Genomic DNA, 21,541 nt, shown 5'->3' with positions numbered 1-21,541 from the left:
TGTGCTTGTTTTATTTTACTTACTCAATCACAATTTAAAATGAACCACACCGTTATTACAACCTATATAAAATATTATACCTCTTTTATTTATAATGTATTGTTTTTAAATGTGTGAATGATGTAAAATTCGTACGACTATCCAGTATTCGAGTACATGTACCTACATTAAAACTTAATCAATCACACCTTTATATTAAAAAAAAAAATGAATTATACTTATCATTTTATTCGATTACAAAAACAACTTATTTAGTTAAAGTAAACTGATAAATAGATCTAATAAGCGGCCGGAGAATAGTGTTTTGTAAAAAGGTTGATTCGTAATAAAATTACGTAGACACAGCATCACACAACTCGATGATTTCTCGATCTACTCCGCGGGAATTGCCGTAAATTACGTGTAGCTATAGTAACTACAACACGATTGCGCACATTTTCATTTTTTGATTTTAAAAACTGGAGCACGATTGCGCAAAAAATTAGTATCACCTTTATGTAAACAAAAAAAGTGCAAGTGTGTATAGATATCGATTTGCTGTACAGTAGGTGTCAAGAATGTCACTGTAATGATTGTATAAAATTATTTGAATTTAATATTTACTAAAAAAAAAAAGAAAAAAGATTCTGAGCCAAGCGATCATTTACAATACCTTTTAATAAATAGATTTTATGATATTATCGCTAATTGTTATTAATAAATTAATGTAATTTAATTTACTATTATATACGCTATGGTACCTGGGTCAAATACTAAATAAAATAAATTTATTGATATTTAAAAAAAAACTGAACTACAAAATGTTATCAAGTAGGTATATATAAAATGATAAAATATTAAATAAATATTTTATGAATAAATTAAGTAACTATAATATAACAATTATAATATACCTTTGAAATAGTTCGATGAGAAATTGTTAATTTGTAAAATAAATATCCAAGTTCGTAAAAGATTAAACTTCGAACGATCATAAAACAATATTGTGATATTTCGTTAAGCTTTTTTTTTAGTTGAAGTTAAAAAACTTAAGCTTATAAGGTATCTTTAATTAAATTTTCAAATCTTCGTCAAAAAAGATAATTTTTTATGAATTTTTAACTAGGAATAATTTTAAAATGTTTATTTAAATTCTTCCTTCCGATATCCATCATATTAACATTCAATTTATTTTTTATTCCATTTATAACAACTTTTAAGAGGAATCTTGTTTTAGATATTCAAGGTTTTCGAAAATTCGAACAATTAAGTTGATCAATAAAAATTAAAAAAAATTTTTTACTGAGCCAATAGGCGTTATTATACGCACACAAAAGAACACACGTCATTATAAAATCAATACAGTTTCATCGCTCTGCTCTGCAGAATCCAACTTGAAAAAATACACAATTGTGCTGCATAATATGGAAAACACACTTTGAAATACAAAAAATAGCGAAATATCAATTATTGAATACTTATTTATAATACAAACACGGATTACTATTTAAAAATAAATAATTGTATAGTAACACATTGCAATTTTGAAAAAATAAAATAAATTGTAACTTAACGTAACCAATCGCTAATATTTTATCTAACTGGAAATTTGTGTTCGTATACACTTATATTTACACCTATTATAAGTTTACAGTACATGCAGTAATAGGCCATACATTTTACTTTCTTATTGAGTTTCTTTTATTCACCAACTTCTTCTTTACTACCAGATATGATAAAATAATTTTTTTTTTGTAACTCAAAAACAAATATTAAACTGCATGACACAATAAAATGTTCACTGAATATGTATGCAATTATACTAATTATGAAATAAATTAATCAGTTTTTTTTTTTTTTTGCTTATCGATATTCCAACAAATTTTCTTTTTGACTTTTATAAATTTTTTCTGATTTATGTTATGTTGGGTTATTGATAATTATTTATTTTACAATAATTCACTTAAGAGCAAAAATCGCTTAAAAATTATGTTACGTCTTATATTGAGTCATTATGCAATATGCAGTAAATAATTATTAATCATCCAATCACCAACCCATTTACCGAATTTTATTTGTGCTACTGAAACAAATACACTTACCAAAGTATGTATTATAGCCACTAGACCACTGATCTTAATATTATTTGTTTCTTAAGTACCTATCTATTATCTTATGATATGCGTGTACAGATTTGTGTTGATGGCAATTTTTTTAGTGTATACATATTTTTATATCGGACTATCGGAGTCTTTATTTTATCTTTAAACGGACTTTAAACATAATTATTATACACAACAAGTAAAAAACAATATACAAAATATTTGTATATCATATGAAGTTTATCAATGTATAATATGGAATAACAAATAATATGAACAAGTTAGATAAATGTACCTATGTCGTGACTAATAATTATTATAGCGCGTAATACGCTTGCGTTTTTAATTTGCGTTGTTTAAATTGAGATAGATCGTGATAATTTTATTAAATAGATTAACTACAGTGATAAAATTAAAAAAAAAAAAAAATTATAGAATGGTGAAAAGTTAAATGGATGGAGTATGATTGTTTAATGTAATTTTAAGTACAATTTTGGATAGTCTATAATAAAAAAAAAAACACAACTTTATTCCGTTTGAGATGTACCTATAACAAGAACGTGTGATGCAAAGTTATACTATAATTCATTTATACCTCAGGAGTTTGAGAACATAATTACAATAAATATCGAATATTAATCACCAAATACGGTAAACACACCAAGTAAACGAAAATAGTATGTAATATCTCCAGCATACAAGAAAAAAATATATTAAAATTAATTGTTCACAACTCTCTGGATAAATGCTAAATGGTTTTATTAAACTAATTTTGAGATAATGCTTCCCAAAACGTTGAACGCGAAACCATGGGCGTGAAAAGAATGCAATTATTTTTAGGTGAAAAGGGGTAAGTCAAGTTAGGGCGGAAGGTGTTGCACTTCTTATTTTCACTACTTGAAAAAATTGCTAAGTGTATACATTTAGCACTCGACATATTCATTGAAAAGCTCCAATAAAAACAGTACAGGGTGCAGGCTCACAAAGTCTTATGGCAACCCAATGTTTTACACTGCCATATAAATATTCTTGTTTGAATTTAATTAACTGTTTATATAACATAATACATAATATTTATAAACATACACAACATACGTATATGGAATAAATGAATGCTTGCATGTGTGTGTGATTTTGAGGAGGAGGGCCGAGAGGGGTATTATTAATATATGCGAAAATACCGACTTCAAAGATAAAAAAATGTATTGTTGTAGATAAAAATTATTTGTTATGATGTCCTACACCACACCCCACTCCCATCACCATCGTTCTAAAAGCCGGTGGCTGCAGGTGTTTATTTTGATTATAGGTTATATATAAACAGGTAGATTACGCAGAGCAAAAGTTCACCTGAAACCCTTTTCAGCCAAAATCCGGATCATCGGCCCAGACTTTTCAGTCGTGTAGATCTCACGGACCAAGGGTAAGTACTTTTCTGTAGTGGCCCCATCACCGGCACCCAAGTCGATTAGCGTCGAACCGCTGTCGAAAAATGTCATGTTCAGCAGTCGTCTGATCTGGTCGGCGGAAAACACGAACATCGATCCTCTCCGCAATAAACTGTAACATAATTAACAGTGAAAACAAAAAATCAAAAACACACAGTGTATAGTGTATATATGTATAGACACTCCGTAGATTGCTGTATAGCACAGAGATTCTCAAACTTTTGCATACCTAATATTCCCCCCCCCCCTGTGAAAAATCTTAGATACTATATTGCACCAGTGGTAACCCTGCAGTTTGAGAACTCCTAGTATAGTAATCTATACCGTTGCAAGTTATAACCTATTCACATTATTATTTTTATATTTTAGTAATATTAACCACATTATTCCAGGGGCGTCAATTCACGTTTTTTTTCGGGTGTGCGAAGTTTCAAGCAGGCCATTTTGAAATTTCACCAGGCCATATAAAAATAGATACACATACGTATATGTATATTATCCTGCAGCATTCAATTATTTCCATACATTATAGACCGGTTATTTACAATTTGATTTTAATTATATAAATAATTGTGCATTAATTGTGGCTCGTGCATTATTTTAGGCTTCAGCAAGGCGCAGGCCAATTATAACATTCTAAAAGTAAAGGGTGCAGCCGCACACTCTGACACCCCCCCCCCCCCAAATGACGCCCCTGCATTATTCATAACATAATAATATACGCATCACAGTGTAGTGTAGGTACATGGAGAATTTAACAATAATTCATTGAAATATTATTATACATCTATATTGCAACTGTCAAACATATTCCAGACACTTTTTACGTTAATACGCGTAATCGCAATACGCGTCGTCATAACCTATTACAATATATAAAGAGCAGCAGAGTTATTCGACAATTATTTAGACGGCGCCTGTTATCTACATTTTTTTTTCGACCGTTTAGTACTTTTTTTGTTATTTGTTTTTACAAACGTCATCCACGCCCAGACGTAGTGTAAATAATTGTCGTGCACAAAGTTAAATTCAACACCCTATATAATATATTATATAGTGTACATACATATATACGTCGACGACTTAAGCGCTCGAGGGATTTCTTTTTCGGTCGTTCTAAATAATGCCCCTCGGACCGGACGGACACCGCGTCATAAATAAAAAAAAAAACCCACTACACCTCCACTCATTCCACACACGTACTCTAGTCTGAATGTTAAAAAAGAAAAGGCCAAGTCGATAAACAACTAAAAAATTGATATTGCTTTGCTGTTGCGCGCGAACGACGATGCGATGGCGTGGTGTGCGGGGAGGAGCACGCGGAAGGCGACCGCCGCAGACTTTTTCCATCATGACTGAGTTTGCAGAGTTTAAAACAAGTTTTATTTTTCGGAAATTTGCGCCATAAATGTACGCAGGATATCTAAGTGTTAAATATATTGTGTGTCGGTGGTCAAAAGAAAATCGAGTGATTTATAATAATATATTATAACTGCAACGTTTCAGGAAGTTTATATACGTTTTGAGACGCGACTCGTGCTGAATTCGTGTCGTACAAATTTAATTAACGAAATCTTCGAAAACTGTACATTGACTCAGAAGCAATAAATTATAAATGTTTGGTTAGTTGTTTATGTGATTCGCTGAAAACAGTAAAGAAGGCACAAATGCTCCAGACTTTTTATCATAATTTTCCGCGTAAAACTTACGCTGTGTCCTACGTGAACGCGGCAAACGCGGCAAAAAACAAAACAGCTTGTATTTCGTCGCATCGCGTCGCGACGCGAAAAGGAACAGCATGGTCAGGATAGAATTCGTTCGCACTCGCCGCGTTCGTCGCGTTTACGTAGGACACAGCGTTATAAGACGCATTAAATCCGAGAATAAGAAATTATGCATGATGACAATTTTTATAAATAATGAAATAATTCACGAAACGTATAGGTACATATAATAATAAAATGACAGTATTATGGTAACGATAGAGACTACCAATAAGGAACTCTCCGAATCATACAATATGAATATATTGTAGGTACCTAAAGTTAGAGTTGGGCAGTATCAAAGATACAATTGTATCTTGTATAAAGTATCGTGTACATTTAAACAGTATTTTATAAAATATGTGGGCTGAATAGTACCAAGACATTTCGAATTTTTGATATTAGATACTTTCGTTAAAGAGTGTATTTTTACGAAAAATTGTCCAAGTGCAATAGAATTGAAATTAACGATAATGAAAAGATGTACCACACATTTTTATAACTTGTAAAGTTGTAAGATAATTTGAAAAACATAAAATTAAATTATGGTGGCCGTGTGTCCATTGCCCATGTATAGTGTACGTATTTACAGTTATATACACATGACTCCTAAGTCATAAGTCCATAAGAGCATAACCAATTTAACTTAAATATTCATTTTTAACTATAAGTCCACAAATAATTTACACATAAATGAACTATATATATCTAAGTACAAATTAAGATCTAATTTATATATAATTTATTAATTTTGATGTATTTATATCATATAGTGATGTATTAATTATAAATTTATAATGTGTACATATTGATTTATTGTATTATTTAATATAATTATGAGTTATGACTTTATAAGTATTTATGTATTGGCATGCATACTAAATTATGTATAGAAGTTTTAAGTTTAAAAGTAAATAAAATTCGATTGGAAGTAAAAAAGTATCATGTATCTAATTAAGTATCTTGATATACTAAATGTACATATGTATCATGCGAATCATGATACTTATTTTGTATCTTGCCCAACCTTGCCTATACCATATGTGCGTAACGACATACGTATTCAAATTAAATATAAGCGTAAAACAACATAATTAAAAAAAAAAAAAAACATTTGTTATGAAATATTAGTATATAATATAACGTGCTGTTTTAAATAGACGTGTGTTTAGCTAGCGGTCCGTTCTTTTTAGCAATCTAAATTTAAATCTGATAAATACTACTTTTTATGCCTAGGTTATAGGAGAGCTGCGTATAAGATGGTAATTATAATGCCTTAAAAAGTCGGCTGAAGTGTATGAAAAATAATAATTTTTTTGTTTTTATAAATTATCATATTTGAATTGAGAATGCCACTCGTCGAAATTGTGCCTTTCGAATAATTGGGCTATGGGCCCCTGCAAATTCCCTCTTTCTAGTTCCTAGCTACACAGCCCTACACTTACACTCCTGTGAGACGACAATCATAGACCCAATATTTACCCACTTTTAAACCTTATAGCTTGTATATATATCGCCAAATATTGTTGAACCCTAAAACTGTAAGCGAATAGATGTTCAATTTAAAATAATTATTGTATTACTTATTATACTAGCTAACCCGACCTGTGAGAGGTCCTCAGGTCTTTGAACGCTATAGTTTCCACGCACTAACGTTATTAAGACAATAGTATGTATGTATATAGTATATATGATGTATATAACAAGTTAAAAAACGAAATTACCGAGCACCGAGTTAATGTCTATTTCTCCGACAACCCTCAGCCTCTCTCACATTTAAATATATAACACAACCCAGAGTTTTTGGTCCTTAACTTTTGAACTTTTAAAGTTTACGAGACACACACATATACATACATACATATATATATATATATATATATATATATATATATATTATATAAATATAATAAACACTATGGTTTTTTTTTTTTTTATATGGGGTTTCTTCCGTGCAGGAAACGCGAGCACGTCCTTCTCTCTGTTTATGGAATTTCCAAATACTAAAACAGGAGCCTTGGAATGCTGTGTTTGTTTACGACAAGGAAGTTTCAACTTTAGTGTTTTCAAAGTTTGTATGTAATAGGTACCTGATAGCCTTTTTCGATTTTGAGAAAAATGAACACTTTTATATTTTAAAACTCATAAGATAATTATAATAGGAATTATATTATATATATTGGAGATTAAATTATAATAACTAACATGATTGAGAACACTGTGAAGTGACCTTTAGTCACTTTTATAAAAGAACACCGACTGATAACAATATCAGCTGCATATAGTGCATATTATCGTGTATAGAAATAATCTATAATATTATATGCCTATATAAAGGAAATTATAATTTTATATGCAGTTAATATAATATTTAATTATTTATTTTTATTGCGTTGCGATGTATGCGAGTCCATTGCGGAAACACACGATTGTGACAATCAACAATGTCTGTTGGTTTCTTTTAAAAATTTGAAAGCAGCAATGCGACAGCCGACGGGGGTGCAGGGCGGGTGACCAGCCGGGAAATCGTCGATGTATATTTATATAACATGCGTATATACCTACACGTGTGAAACTCAAAGTGGAAACTCGGATGTGCATTAATATTGCACCTATATAGGTATATTAAACTATACTATATGTGCATATATATCCGGTCGGGCCGATTAATCGCCTGTCGCACGTGTGTGCAGGACGAGGCAAAAGACGGCGCGGTAAGAACCGGGAGTTAACGAGAGATCGATCGGTAGTTTCCTTTAGAGCGGCCTTACACAAACGTCCCATATATATATATGTAGACACGCAAATAACACTATATTTACGTGTACATATACAAACACACACATACACACGTGCGCTGGCGAAGGAAATTGTTCATGTGTATATAGAGTTTTGTGTATATATATGTGTATAAATATGCGGAGACGTGTGCGCCGCGTTAGGACGATTCGCGAGAGAATAAGAGACCTGACGAGAGGAGGCGGTAACGACGACGGCGGCGGCGGCCAAAAAAAGAATAATATTGTTCTTTCTACACGTATACGGATGCTGCATGCGAGTGTTTTTTCTTTAGCTGTACCCCCCTGCTCCTCCAGTCATCAGTGTGCTCTGGGTTCGTTATTTCGCGTCGCGCGCATTTCCATATTATATACGTAAACACACACACACAAATATACAAACTATATATATATATGGGTACCGCCGGGGTGGACGACGACGGAAGAAGAAAGAAGTAGAAGGAGGAAATAAATTACGAGCTTTGGTATCGGATGAGGACCGGTGGGAGGGCGAGCAAAGTCGGCGGTGGGGTAGACAAAAAGGCGCTAACAAAAAAAAAGAAAAGAAAGAAGTAGAGAGAGAGAGAGCAGGAAGAGAAAGAAAAAAAGGTCGCATTTATCCGGAGAGGAGAACTATAGTCGCTCTCCTTTCTCTCGCTCTGCTCTTGCACCCCGTCGTTCTTATTCTACAGCAGTTCTTCATCTTGCGCGCGTTGTAGCTTTTTTACCTCCACCCTTCACGCTGCCACTGCCGACGAGACAAACGACGACGACTATACGACGGCAGCGGTTCAAAGGCCCGCAAATTGCCAATCAAGACGGTATATACCCGCCGAACACAGATTCAAAGGCGTTTTATACATGTATATGTTATTATTATTATTATTATTATTATTTTTTTTTTGCTTATTTATTTACTTTTTTTCCTCTTTTTAGCCTATCAATATTCCCTAGTCGTTGTAGTCGACGATGCTACATGCTCTCGGCAGTATATATATATATATATATATGTATATAGACGTCATCGCCGCCTGAGCCCGTTTTACATAATATAATATATATGTACCACCTATGGGTTATATTATATATAGAAGGGTCGTGCATGCATAAAATATACATCTATCACTTTTAATCCACCACCGTGCTGAACTGTGAAAATTAAGCGACAATATTTTCGATATTTCGTTATTATTTTCTTTTACCACAGTCACTTGCACAAAACAAATTATAGACTTTTAAAGGTTTTCGAAAAACTTCTGTTTTAAGGTACACGTTTGTAAATCTTTGAAAATCCGTCAGATTATAAGCATACAAACTCGAAAAAGATAGAATCGTGATGAGAATTTGTAATTGCATTTAGTAATGGAAAAAAGTCGTAGGTATAAATGATCTTAAGTAAATTTGTTACAAGAATATTTGAAGAAAAATCTGTTCCGTTCCGTCGTTCTAGTATAGTGAAGTAAATACAATTTAAAAAGTTTAACTTTATATATTAAAATATAGGATGTTTGCTAAAATTTTGAGGAAGAAATATTGTGTGCATATTACATAACCATCGTCTATTGAAACACGGGAATATTGGGTGGTGACAAAAACTGATTAAATAAAACCGGAGAAGTAGTTCTGCTGTATAGTAGGCGTTGAGTGTACCTCCTCGACTGCATGCAGTCGTCACTGCAATGAGCAGGTTAATAGAATTTCTTATTACTTATAACAGCGTTTCTAAAACTTTTTTGTCCATGGAAATGGAACCCTTTTTGATGTACACTTTTATCGTGGAACCCCTACTTTTTTTTGGCTTTTAGCTTTTTTAATTATTATTTGCAAATTAATTATAATATTAAGTAGAAGTATAGATTATTGAATATAAAATTATCTAATAGATTATTCCATATGGCTTATACATTATTATTTAATATACAAGTATTTTTTTCCATAGCTAGTGAATATTTTAAAGTACCTAATTATCGTGAAAATTTAAAAAAAATTACTTAAGCTTCGCAGAACACTGAAGTGATCTACATGGAACCCCAGGGTTCCGCGGAACACAGTTTAAGAAACGGTGACATATAATATCTTGTATTGTTCTATTAGTAATTTATTTTTCTAAAACCATTAAGGTATAGTTCGAACTCTTTTTTTGGAGACAACAAATCACATACTTAGGTGCATTATCTAATAATAATAATGATTTTATAAAACTTGCTGTTGTTAACTTTTAAGTTACATAATTCTCCCTGGTGGTTCCATGCATCTATCAAGTACCGAACACCACTGATTAAAAATTGTAACGTGAAAAATGCATGCTCATTCCAAATAATAAATATGTTATAATATATGGAACTATGTACTATAGTAAGAACTATATAAATAGTGTTTATATAAAAATATATGTATTTATGAAAAATAAATTTGAATGTAATATACAGTGTGAGAACAAAACAAGGAACACAGAAAAATTTAAGTTATTGTGTATGCGCAAAATGCAAAAGTTAAAAAGTTAAAGTTAAATTTATAAGAATTTATAATCCAACAGTTAGTCCATGTACCGCAAATAGAATTCAAATAATATATCTTTTGGGTAGTAACATAAGTAACTAAGTTTACAGTGTAGGTACCCAGTTTTTGCACTTGGCACTTGGTTTAAGATATTATATTTTTTTTTACGTATATATATATAAGCGTTTCAAGAGCATAAATACAGTACAGATGCTGATATTTGATAATGTATTATGAATACAAAATTAAAAATTAAAAATTCACAATAAAGCTTACAAGAATAAGTTAAGATAAATATTAATTAATATATTTTTTGAATTATAGATGGCATATAATTGTCTGAGGATTTCTTGAATAAAAAGAAGGAACTACTTAATGATAATTATATGAATGTTTGATTAAAAATACGAGAATTTATTTACTATATGTATATATTTTATATCTATATCAATGTACATTTTATTTTTTTAATAACATAACAATAATATTTTTGTTATTGTTATTTATATTTTGAGGATTAACCACAAAATTCATTTACCCTATATTCCACGGGAAATCAAGAGTTAACAGTATGTCTAGGCTCAACACTATGCATACCACAGTTAATCACTTTTTCAAATTGTTAGCACTAGAACAAATAAATCATGTGTTTAAATATTCGAGAAACTAGCTAAAACACTTGACGTCCGATGGCGTCGTCGATCGAAAGATGTGCTGAAACTAAATAAGCTCTCTTAAAGCTAAACCCTCTAAAGAAAACTGCAGTAGAAGTTATTAGTACCACTGGATATTTAGATTAGAGGCACAGTGGGCACACATCTCTCTTTCTCATTTCTTGTCCGCAGTAAGTTATCCAAAAATAAAATGCCTATATAATTCGTTTTACCTGAAACTAGTCGTATTAATCAACAGGCAATGAATATCCATGGTTCAATTCCCAGTTGATGACAAAACTGTTGCACTATTTTTTAAATTTATCTTATTCTTGTTTATTGATTGATAATATTATATATTATAATACTGTTATATTTGGTATATTTGAACTATTAATACGTTGTCTATCGACTAACTCTGCATGGTACGATACTACGATGTACCAGATTATTTATACCAAACAGGTAACTGAAGGATTTTGATGTCAATGTTATTAGACTTGACACTTAGTAGTAGTAGTTAGTACGTTCAACTACTATATTGAAATAAAATAATAATATAATAATACATATTTTACTTTGTCGATGACCTGCAGACTGCAAGCGTAGCAATACATGGAACAAGCTAATAAACGACACTATAGTTCGGTATCAGTGCACAAGTAAGTTGAATAGAAAATCTAATAAAATAATATAATCTGGCCCGCCGAGTTGATCATTACAGTCGTATAGTCACCATGTGTGTATACAATATTATAATATATATTATGCGCGGTATCGCCGGTATCTTGGGTTGTACATGTATTTTTTTTTATTTATAGATTTGTTATTTTATTTACAATTTTTATTTCAATGGGTCTTATGTAGGCATAAATGCATAATATATCGGTACTAGACATGAAAAGACGTTCAAAAGTTCGAAAACTATTAAATTTAATTCGGAGGAAGTACGTTAAAGGTTAATTATTATTCCGATAAAAAACTGAGTTCAGTCAAATATAATACGATAGGTACACAAAACTACGCGAAGTATGTGTATTATCATTTTTATATTTTATTATCATATATGATAATATGCTATATATATTATACACACGGCCTTAATATTTTATTTAGGTGAATATTGTACATATAATAATATAATATATTATGGCTTATTGTCCGCCATACGGTGTTGATTGTGATATTGTAATATACAAATCGTAAATATATATATATATATAGACATTATCAATTATCACGATGAATAAAAAAATTATGTTGATTATTGTAACTATTGAACATTATATATTATTTAACTATACCTACTCATAACAATTGTACATTATACACGTTCAATGTATACACTCTTTCTGCGATCAATATATAGTAATTATTTAACGCTGTTCGAAATCATAGCGCTTCGCGTATTAGGTCGTCGCGGTTCACCTATAGACACAATAACGAAGGCTGTGCAATGTACACATAATATAAAACTATGTAATATACCTATATAATAGTATAATATTTAAATCACTATCGCACGCACGTAGTAATTGTTTCTTCAAGTATTTTGCCAATCCAAAATAATGAATAATATATTATGTCGATCACCACACGACCGAACGAGACGTGCTTTCATCTCTAATTGGCCATCGTCGGTCATTGCCGATCACCTTTTAAACGGTCGCTATTATCGCGGCCATTTCGTATGTGCACGAATGATCATCGTCGTATTATATTATTGTATTATAATGATTAGATTACTCGTAGACACCCAAAAAAGTAAAACACGCACAATCGTACTCCGCCGATGTAATCATCGAGAAAATATTTCTGAATAAAATTAAATTTTTAGTAATTGTATTAGATTTTATCTTAAAACTTATATTATAATTTGGTTAAAAAAAGCTTAATTATAATTAATAATTTATGCCTGTGTGGCGTGCTAAAATTAAAAATGAGTTAACATAATTTATAAAGACACGAAGCTGGTTTTAATTTTTACACGACTATATCTAAAATCCAAGTTATATAGGATTATTAAATGAATAATAATATTATACTACCAATCAATATTTATGTAATAACCGATTTATCATAATTTTGGTAAGCATACCAACGATAATTTACCGAAAATGTAGCGATAAAACGATGGAATTTAGTTTTTAGTTAAGGTTAGCTCACACATGCATTTTTTTCAGCTTACATTAAAATAGCATTTAGCAAGAGCAATTCCCGGCGATGCAGCTAGTGCATAATAAATTATAAATACATTTTATAAAGAGTGTGTCATGCCATCGTCCAGCCATTATACATAGATGTCGATATTCCACTTCCGTCGCGCTATCGTCTCCAATTAAAATAATATTATAATATTAAAATACATAATCGACATAATATTCAGCCTCGGACAAACGTCGTCTTATAAGCACCTTTAGCCTTATGGAATTGGCCATTGATTCTGTTTACCCGTATGCCGTACGACAATATTTGTTGATTTATTATTATTATTATTATTATTATTATTGTTGTTGATTAATGTTTATTGGCATTACTATAACGCTGTCCGAAAGCTGTCCATCTTCGCCAGGAACATAACAATTTTATATATTTGTTCGCTGTTCACGCAATCGCCAAATACCATTTGAACGTTCGTAGTGTATCGCAAATTATTTTGTGCGGAACATCAAGATACCTGTCGCTGGCAATGGGACGAGAAAACATTTTGATTTAGACGTTTTTTTGTTGCGCCTCTCGCTACTCACCGTCCCGGAAATTTCATCGTTTTTCGCTGATCTTCGTAGGCTGTTCGTAGTGTGTTACTGTTCCGATCGTCTACCGCATAACTCCGAATCGACTCATCTGCCGTTTCCTTTGTACATGACGTAACACTGCAGCGTAGACGTGTAGTGCGGCTATGTTCTCGTTCTCTTTATATCGTCACTCAGTTTTGTTTTCTGTTGTGACGTTACACCGTATGTCTTGCGTGAACCCAGTGAGTGCGAACGAATATTCCTTTCTGACCATGCTGTTCCGCCACAGTACGGTGTGCGTCGATGTGGCGAAATACTAGCTGTTTTGTGTTCCTTCGTCGCTACTCTATTTGGCGTTATGTCGTCATCAGCGTTATTTATTCAGTGAAACCTCTAAATACCGGACACTCTCGGTCGCTTAAATTCCATTCGCCATTTGTAATTGTCCAGTGAAAAACATTGGGTACACATTTCACCGTTCCCAAAATTCCGTCCGTTACTTGGAGGTGTCCGCTATTGAGAAGTGTCCCTTTTTCACTATACCACATTTTACTACTCTATCTCTCCGTTGTGGGTTGTATTGTCACGTTAACGATTTATTGTTGTGCGCTCGTCATATAGATAGAAAAAAGGACATCGGTTACTCACTATTATCAGTTTATAATCATATTTGATTGTTGTTGGCCACCGGCTCGATACCTAGTAAATATATATTTTTTATTAAAATCATGACATTTTGTAGTTTATCGAAGTTTACTCGATGTAATTATACTCGAGAGTTGTGACACAGTAAGACAGTATATATTTTATACATCGTAAATATCGGACTTAAGTTTCGTCTTTTATCGAGGTTGTTGCAAAAAGCCTACACACAGATAAGACACATATTTTTAATTGTTTTTATACATAATTTTGTGAAAATAACAAGAGTCTTGCGCAAGACATTTAGACCAATACCAAGACTGAATCTGCATGAGCAAGATGTTGGTCTTGTTTTGATCATCACTATAGCTACGCAGCCTGCACGTCTAGCATAGAGGTGCGTGTCTCGATTCAGTCGGGTTACGTCGCGCCGTGTACTACGTATGTCCAGTGAGTGCGAACGAATTATATTCTGACCATCCAATGCTGTTCCGCAGCAGTGTGGTGCGTCTGATGCGACGAAATACAAGCTGTTTTGTTTTCGCCGGATTCGCGTTAGGTTATAAATCCACTTAGGTCTTAGGAAGAGTTACAGTAAAAATGGTATACGTTGATACCAGGACGCTTACACAGAATAAGCACTTGGTGGGAGAGATTGAGGACTTAAAGTTGTAACTAGTACGATTAACATAATTTTAATAACGCATTTATTTTATTAAGCAAACATTTTTTTTTTAAATTAAAAATTGTATTATCGTTGATTTTAAATATTATAGGAAATGTATATGGCTCGTAATTATTATTTGAATTTAATAGGAACCAACAACTATTTGATGTAGGTACATAACATATTGTTATCAGATTTAGATCTATTCTCGTTATATACTCTAAATAAATGAGACATTTATTTAAATTATATATTTTAACGATTTCATAAGTCGTTAATAACTCTGAAACACATTTTGACACATTATATTTTATATATTCTACAATTCGAAAAATAGAAACAATATTATGTTGTGTAGGTACCGCCTTCACGGCAACACAAACTGTTCAGTTGGACAATGGTTTATATCACAATAATCTATTAAGATAATTAGTAAAAACTTACTACATCTGATATTTTTATAATCACCTAAATCGTATATGCATACTTAGTATGAATAGAGAATAAATTAAAAATATTGATATTGTTAATGATTATTATTTTTATAAACTATACATTAATAAGGCCTGGGATTTTATTGCTCTAAATATAATGTTTTTTATGCCCTAAAAATTCTGTATAATTCACTAAAAAATGAGCTACTTTGTTATGATTTCTTTATTCGTTCTAATTTAAATTTGATGTAACTAAACGATAATATACATTTCAAGGGATAATAAAACAATTTTACGGACAGAATTAATCATTTTAAATCTAAAAAAAAACAATTACTTTCATGCGTTATTATTATTATTATTATTATTTTTTTTTTTTTATAGGTTTAGATCATATTATAATTATTTATCTACACGTTGATATAGTTTTTCCATTTCTAAAAAAATCATGACGTAAAAAATATGTAAATTACATACAATTAAATTTTGGATCTAAATACTTTTATAATACACGATTATAAAACTTAAATTCTATCCCAGAATCAATTCCTAATAGTTGTGGTTATATAGTAATAACGCCAGTGGTACCACAATGCACATATAGTTTAGATTATATGATAATGTGTTAAGCTTGTGATTGTGCGAAGATTTTTTTATTGTATTGCTATCATTAATGTGTTGCGTTCTTATAATTATTTGTTTAATTATTATTATTATCTACTGGGCACCCACTTGGTTTTTAATATAATAATATTGAATTAATTGTTGTGCAATATTTACACTTACAAGAAGTGTAATAAGTGTATAGAACAAGGTTATATTCAAAAAAGGTTCAGGTTAAATTATTTGTTAGTGTTTATATAGTGTCATCGCCCATTCGTTATCCAGCTGTTAATAATAAATCCAGTACTTCGTATACCTAACTATTATTACCTAATTATAAAAAAGAATATTACAACATGGTAGTCAACACCATTCAGTAATTTTATTATTGTAACAAACGCGTGGCTTGAAAAGTACCTATCGATGTATGAACTATGTCAGTAAATGTTTAAAAACATTATAACATTTTTGTAAAACACAATTACTACGTTTCTATGATGGCGTTAAAACGATTTGAAATTAAATCGGTTTTAAATTCTTAAACACATGGTGCGAGCGTTTTAAAACGGCTTACATTTTTTAAACCGTTTTAACGCCATCATATAAACGTAGAATAATTAAGAAACAATGAACAAGACATTTCAATAGTATACCGCAATAAACAACGGCGCTTACGCGACGACATTGTTGGTACAGATGTTGATAATTATTATAATGAGTTGTGGGCCACTGGTCATATCTCACCGCTGCAAAATATTATCGCTTTCCGTCGGACAAACGTATCAAAAAGGGTGACGTGATGTCACGGCTTCGAGAGTGACGATATCCGCCGAGTGGTTAGTCTGTGTTTTATGCGACGACAGCGGCGGTGATGAAGATGACAAAAAAATAAAATAATAATAACAAAACGCGGATCAAATAATTGGTACCACGGCGGAACTGATACTCATGCAATTGATAACCATATGGTTTTCGCTCTGCTTACTGACGGTGGGCGGTGAAGAAAGCAATTGAGCGTCCTATCACCGAACACTGAACTACGTAACCTGTCACGCATTTCCGCTTTGTTATTTTGACCGGATGACTTCGACTAAGGGCGCGAGGCTGTGGTCATTATTATTTGCCTCGTAAAAAAAAGTAAGAACCGCGCAACCTCTTGTCCGAACGCATGCCGTTTCGCGCAGTTCGAGTGTTGCTTCCGGATCAACCGTTCGATAAGATCATCTAACGCATTGTTCACTTATACACATCATCCGATATTGCGTCGTCTACTAATCGCGCCGTTCGGTGTGTCTATGACAGTCGATTATTATTTCACAGTATATTATAGGTATATTATTATATGTATTATATTATTTCACCATGCACACGATGCAAACCTCACAATGAAGAAAGTGCTTACACATTTTGTAGCGGCATAATCTTAACTTTGATTTTTAAAATTCAAACACATTAAGTGTATATATTTAATATGTATCAAAAATGTATTTATAAGGTACAGCTACTTGTCGGTGTACCTGCCGTAAAAAACTATTTACCAAAAAAACTTTAGGGGTTTTTACGATATTTGACCTACTTATTATTATGATAACATTTTATTAAGCTCAAATGTATCTTACTTTTCCGCATGCCGCGCGTCGTCTAGTTGCACTACACAACTGCCTGCAGCGGATGCGTTATTGGCGTTATTGCAGTTTTTCCTACAGGACCACGCGTTGTTCCAAATGTGATATAAATTATTTTTTAAATTTATTGTACAGGCAGTAATATATTTGACAATCTATATTATGATATAAATCTGTATTAATACTATATAATTATGATATCGTTTTTGTCGTCTTTCCAGATTATATAAAAGCCAACGGACGCGCGCGGCGTTATTGTAATACATATGTTTGTACCTATTTACATACAATATATATATATATTTAATACACAGCCCACCTTTAAGCAGCTGCAGCCAGATAATACGTAATCAGAAAATGGAATAAAAATAAACGTGAAAAAATATGTATAAAAAAAAAACAGTTCTCACACGTTTTACATTGCATTATGTTCGCTCGTTTAATCGTGCACATAAAACTACACACACATCATAATATTATTGCTATAATAATTATAATATAATGACGTTTCCACCACGCGTTATTTAGCTGCTATACATATAGATATTAATAATGTATTATACACAGTACACATATACATATAGGTACCAATATGGTGATTTAAATACCTCATAAAGTCTAAATTGTAGGTGTTAGATAATTTCTTTATACACTTTTTTATCGTTTAAAAACGCTTCAATTCCTATTTAATAAACATTTGAACGTCACATAGTACAGGGAAAAAACCTGAACCGAAGAAGTAATTTATATTAATTGTAATCAATTTTGTGTTCTTTACAGTATCGTAAACAAAGGTGCAATATATAATCTAAAATCACAGAGGTGAAGAAAAATCCAACCTCGTAGATCGATTAATATGCGTTGATCCGATTGATTGAATATTATGAAAAAATTGTAAAAAAGTACCTATTTATTTATTTATTTATGTTTATAGTAATGTAGAAAATCCTAGAATAGAGTCAAATAAATAATAATCGAATAGGATAATTTTTTGAAATTATTAATTTTTGCGTTAATTACTAATTATTCAAAATAATTACTTATAATGAAAATAACATTATGCTTTTTCGTCGTGTATAGTTGTGCATGACGCAAAATTACAGCTATAGGTGATACTTGATTATAAATGATGAAACGCGTTCGGAAAATAATAAAAACAAGAGACTACAATATTATATTTTATACGGCATATTTGTGTTGTCCAAAGGTTAGGTTTCTGTTAAACAGCCACAGTGTTCATTAATTTAAGCGCCGTGGTTAAAGTTGAGTAAAATAATAATGATAATAATAATAAATACAGAAATCTAACTATTATTGTTATACGTTCGCAGTAGCAGACAATAGCATACAATAGCAGCATCGCGCCGCAACAAAATGTGTATAGGTACAAGTATAAAGTAAGTAAGGACGTGTGTTGTACATATACCTGTATATTACATATTATTATGGTAAGTGAGCATGAGGGGAGGTGCACCCACATTATCGGCAAGATATATTTTCCTTTTTTTTCAAGTTATTTCTTATCACCGTAATGTAACCGCTTTCTTCACCGGTGTGTGAGTACTTCACGTCTGATATATAGTATTGTATACACATGGTTATATTTAAAAATATACAATACATGTTATATATATATTATATTGTAGTGTATAACTGTATGTAGTTTGCATACTTTTAATAGCGTGGGCTAGAAATAAACGGTCGTTCGATTAATGCTAATTTTACTACTATTATTATTATTATAATATTATAATAGTACCTAATAGTAGTAGTAGTAGAAGTAGCAGCAGTAGAAGTTAGTAGTAGTATTCTGTATACATATAGGTAATACATTATAATGAAGCGCACGTGGTACTTTAATTAAGTCGGTATAAGTAAAACGAGTAAGTGAAATAAAAAAAAAAACCAACGAACGCGCATGCATGCATCTCTAATCTCTATAATATTATGAATGCATATGAATATAAGATTAAAATAATATATTATTAATAAAATAATAACTTCTGGAAATCGGAATATCAGTCAAATCGTTAAAGGTATTCAGGGTCTGCAGAAAATTGTAGACATAGCTAAATTATGTAATATTATGACGTTTATTACCACCTATCCGATGGCGGAGAGCTGTAGGTTAATATTGGAAAAAAATAAAATGGAACCGACATAATATTACCCACTTAAATATAATATGGAGAACTTAAAAAAAAATGTATATTGAATTTGGTTGTGATATATATGCAAAATCAGCATATACTTAGTTTGGATAGTTTACAGTTTATATATATATGATATGTATAAATAAAGGTATGCAGAGTCTTGTCCTATAATCTTATAAATATTGTTGAAACATACTTGCTATTATACCTACGTCTGCAGTAAACAGTTTACGCACGTATAGGTGTATGGTGAAACTCATAGATAGGTAAGTAAGTTTTTACCTATATATATATCAATATATGTATATGGACTGCAACGCCTCCCCCATACGTCGTTATGCGTGTTCAAGTGCAAAGATTAGTAAAAAGAGACATCAATAATATATAATAATAAGCTATTTTTTTCTAAGAATGTTGTTACTTTTTTTTTTTAATAAATTGCCTTGCTCTTTCTCTTTCTCTTTCTCTCTCTCTCTCTCTTAAGGCTTTAGCTATTAATAATGGGTAAATAAATGGACCAAGTTATATGCTGTATTTTTTCTTAACAATATTGACCTCTGGACCTCTCTCTCTCTCTCTCTCTCTCTGTTATCAGTCTATTTCGTTAGAAGTCTATCATGATCAGATTCGCTCAACAACACATGCGATGTCGAAAAACCGAGATCGACGGAACCATTTCCGCCATGCCGCCGCCGGAGTTAACCGAACGAATAATCTTCGCGAAACGCACACAATATTATACATTGTAATATAATATACGACCGTTTAAAAATCAAGTCCACATAATATTACATATATGTATGTATGTATGTATGTACACGTATATTGTACTCTGAATATAATATATTTTATAGTCCGTATGGCGGTAAAAACGTTGGCTTTGCAAACAAATGTATAGAATTTTATGCACTTTAAAGTTCGCAATAAAAATAAAGATGTTCTTGAACTGAAGTAAATGATAAAAAGAGAAACAATTGACATAATATTATCGTCCAAAAACCGTATGAAATGCGACAATATGATATCTACACATATAATTATGTACGTATAATACATACAGCTATATGCAATATAATATATAAACACAATAAGTATGTTGGAAATGATACATATTAAAATACGACTTGAACTCATATTATGCATACAATTCTACATATTTTATAAATATATACAATCTATATACTACAAAATAGAACATGGACAATTTTTCTATACGTCATATCAAATATTAAATACATACATAATACATATATCTTATACAGGGTGATTTAACTAGCAATACTAGCATACTCTTCTCTAAATTTTAAATTTCATAACAAAATTATTAAAATTCTGATTTTTGAATTTTAAAATATTCTTATTTGAAGATTATATTTTCAAAATCTCGATATTTTTTGTATTATTCAAAGAGTTGCATGTGATTGTCACATAATCCGTTTTTTCAAATGAAAATCCCCTAGT

The 21,541-nt window shown here is 31.2% G+C and overlaps 1 protein-coding gene across 1 annotated transcript in view; it reads right to left on the bottom strand.

Moving 5' to 3' along the window:
- LOC107163766 (protein-L-histidine N-pros-methyltransferase) overlaps window positions 1-21,541 on the bottom strand; it is a 142,071-nt gene that overhangs the window by 4,181 nt on the left and 116,349 nt on the right. Inside the window, exon 4 of the mRNA XM_089218931.1 lies at window positions 3,432-3,641. Within this exon, the coding sequence (XP_089075057.1) occupies window positions 3,432-3,641 (210 nt within the window). The remainder of the gene's footprint in view (window positions 1-3,431; window positions 3,642-21,541) is intronic.

This window comes from Diuraphis noxia, unplaced genomic scaffold (genome assembly GCF_037042655.1).
Source record: "Diuraphis noxia isolate RWA-SAM2 unplaced genomic scaffold, SU_Dnox_SAM2 contig0002, whole genome shotgun sequence".
NCBI lineage: Eukaryota > Metazoa > Arthropoda > Insecta > Hemiptera > Aphididae > Diuraphis > Diuraphis noxia.
The sequence above is the reverse complement of the archived record's forward strand: the minus strand, read 5'-3'. Positions and strand labels throughout refer to the sequence as shown.